The sequence below is a fragment of the Octopus bimaculoides genome, chromosome 30, assembly GCF_001194135.2.
Source record: "Octopus bimaculoides isolate UCB-OBI-ISO-001 chromosome 30, ASM119413v2, whole genome shotgun sequence".
NCBI classification, from domain to species: domain Eukaryota; kingdom Metazoa; phylum Mollusca; class Cephalopoda; order Octopoda; family Octopodidae; genus Octopus; species Octopus bimaculoides.
The window spans coordinates 5,454,676-5,457,269 of record NC_069010.1 but is presented as its reverse complement, the minus strand read 5'-3'; the positions used below and the strand labels follow the sequence as shown (position 1 = coordinate 5,457,269).

Genomic DNA, 2,594 nt, shown 5'->3' with positions numbered 1-2,594 from the left:
ATAAAAGACACCATTTCGAGCGTGGCCGTTGCCAGTATCGCCTGACTGGCCGTCGTGCAGGTGACATGTAAAAGCACCTACTACACTCTCTGAGTGGTTGGCGTTAGGAAGGGCATCCAGCTGTAGAAACTCTGCCAAATTTAGATTGGAGCCTGGTGTTGCCATCCGGTTTCACCAGTCCTCAGTCAAGTCGTCCAACCCATGCTAGCATGGAAAGCGGACGTTAAACGATGATGATGATGATATATATCGTAAACTAGTTGATGTTAGGAAGGGCATCCAACCACAAAAACAGACATCACCTCACCAGTGTTGGTGCCATGTGAAAGGCATCCAGTAAACTCTGTAAAGGGCTTGATATAAGGAAGGGCATCCAGCCTAAGACCCATGCCGAACCGGAACTGGGACCTGGTCCAATCCACTGGCTTATCAGCTCCTGTCAAATCGTCCAACCCATGCCAGCATGGAAGATGGAAGTTAAATTATGATGATGATGATAAATGTATGTGTGTGTGTGTCTTGGATTCTGTGTTTGTCCCCCACCACCACTTGACAACTGGTGTCAATGTGATTACAACCTTAGCTTCATTATGTCCGGCCAAATGTCCACCTCACTCAGATGGTCATCTGTCTTTCGAACTACTTCTCAGACTATTGAGGCCATCTCTCAAAAGACTACACAGCACCACCAAACTACCACCCGGGTCCCTACCCAAGTGCTATTTTGCTAAGGTTGTGCCCTTTCTAGATTTTATTCTACAGGGTTGTTGTGTAGTTGAAGAAGGGCCAAAGACCAGGGTAAACGAAAATAAAGAAGGAAGTGGGGGGGAAAGGGGTTCAAATAGTGAAATTCAAAATTACACGCACCTGCCACAAGTTCTTCCCTTTAGAATTGTAGACAGCATCAAACATGCCCAAGGGGATACAAACGAGGGACAAAGAAGCGATGAACCATCCAATACCTATTGCCCATTTCGGGTAGACGTAGCCACCCACTTTCAGGTCCGAGTACTGGATCATACTGAAGATCAAAATGGCCTGAAAGAGACAGAGAGAGAGAGAGGGAATAATGTGTAATTGGGTTTATAGGGAATATAAGGGTCAGCTGGGAAGTTTGGGGGTCGGGTAGACGGTTGCATAGTTTGAGTGGAGTGGACATTTGTGTGGCTCGAGTGGTGTGGACACTCGGGTAGATTGGTGTGGAGTGGTTTTCGTGTAGTTTGCCTCAAGTACAGACTCAAGTACAGGCAGTCTGGTGCGGAGTGGACACTTGTGCAGCTTGAGTGACATGGTCATTTGTGTGGCTCTGGTGGAGTGGACACTCAGGTAGGTTTGTGTGGAGTGGTCCTCGTGTAGTTTGACTTGAGCAGAGGCAGTTTGGAGTGGAGTGGACACTCATGTAGCTTGAGTGGAGTGGGCATTCCAGTTGCTTGAGTGGAGTAGACACTCATGCAGCTTGGAGTGAAGTGGATACTGGTGCAGCTTGCAGTGGTGAGGACACACCTGTTGCTTGAGTGGAGTGGACACTCGGGTAGCTTGGTGAGGAATGGACATCCATGGAGCCTAGAGTGGATTGGCTCTCATGTAGCTTAGAACGGAGTGGACACTCACGTAGATCAGGGTAGAATGGATGGACATTTGCAGAACTTGGAGGGCTGCAGTAGGGCTGGAATAAAAATACCCAGCTCCAGTGGTCAAAGGTCTTGGTTGTCATGGCTGAGAATAAGAGGCAGGGTGGTCACATTTGGAACATCTTTGGTCATAAGTCTGCTGGAGGGGGACTGACCTGGGGTTAAACAACAACAACAAAGGACACATTAGATAATGAAAGACAGGATGGTCACAGCTGGAACCACTTTGATCACGATTCTACTGGATCAGGGATTAGGACTAGCCTGGGGCTAAACAATGACAAGGAAGGACACATTCGATAATGTAGTCCTAGATACACTTTGTCTGAATAAAAGACAAGATGGTCACGGCTGGAACATCTTTGATCACGATTCTACTGGATCAGGGATCAGGACTAACCTGGGGATGAACAACAACACGTAAGGCCATACTCACCAATATGAAGAGAGGAGAGATGTAGTACCAGCAAAGGATGAAGAAATATGAGGGAGCTCTGCCTGTCATCTCTTGTATGTTTCTCCCAAGACGTTTGGCCCCTACAATGTACAAAGAAAAGAAAAAGTGTCATTATTGTCATCATTATTATTATTATTATTATTATTATTATTATTATTATTGTTCAGTAGTTTTATTTTTATAGCGTGCTTTCACTTCACTACCGAGCGCAGCTCTGTGTGCCTTGGGTATGTGCTGTGGTTTGCTGTGGTGCTCTTATGGTTACTGTATTGAAAGTGTTTTGCGTAGGATGTGTGTAGTGCCCAGTAATTGCAATTTTCTGTATGTTATATATATTTGTAAGTCCTGGTGTTTTTGTTATGTATTTGTCTGAATATTTTTTATTATACCTAGTACCAGTGAAACACTGGGGTCGATATGATCAACTAATCCCCTCCTCCCAAATTTCTATCTGTTTGTATCGGGAAGTTATTATTATTATTATTATTATTGTTCAGTAGTTTTAT

General features: G+C 45.0%; 1 protein-coding gene across 1 annotated transcript in view; it reads right to left on the bottom strand.

The window, feature by feature from the left end:
• Window positions 1-837: 837 nt before the first annotated feature.
• Window positions 838-2,594, bottom strand: part of LOC106879595 (sodium- and chloride-dependent GABA transporter ine) — a 31,796-nt gene continuing 30,039 nt past the window's right edge. The window contains exons 10-11 of the mRNA XM_052978099.1: window positions 2,068-2,168; window positions 838-1,038 (exon numbers count right to left, since the gene is read on the bottom strand). Coding sequence (XP_052834059.1) covers window positions 838-1,038; window positions 2,068-2,168 — 302 coding nt within the window. The remainder of the gene's footprint in view (window positions 1,039-2,067; window positions 2,169-2,594) is intronic.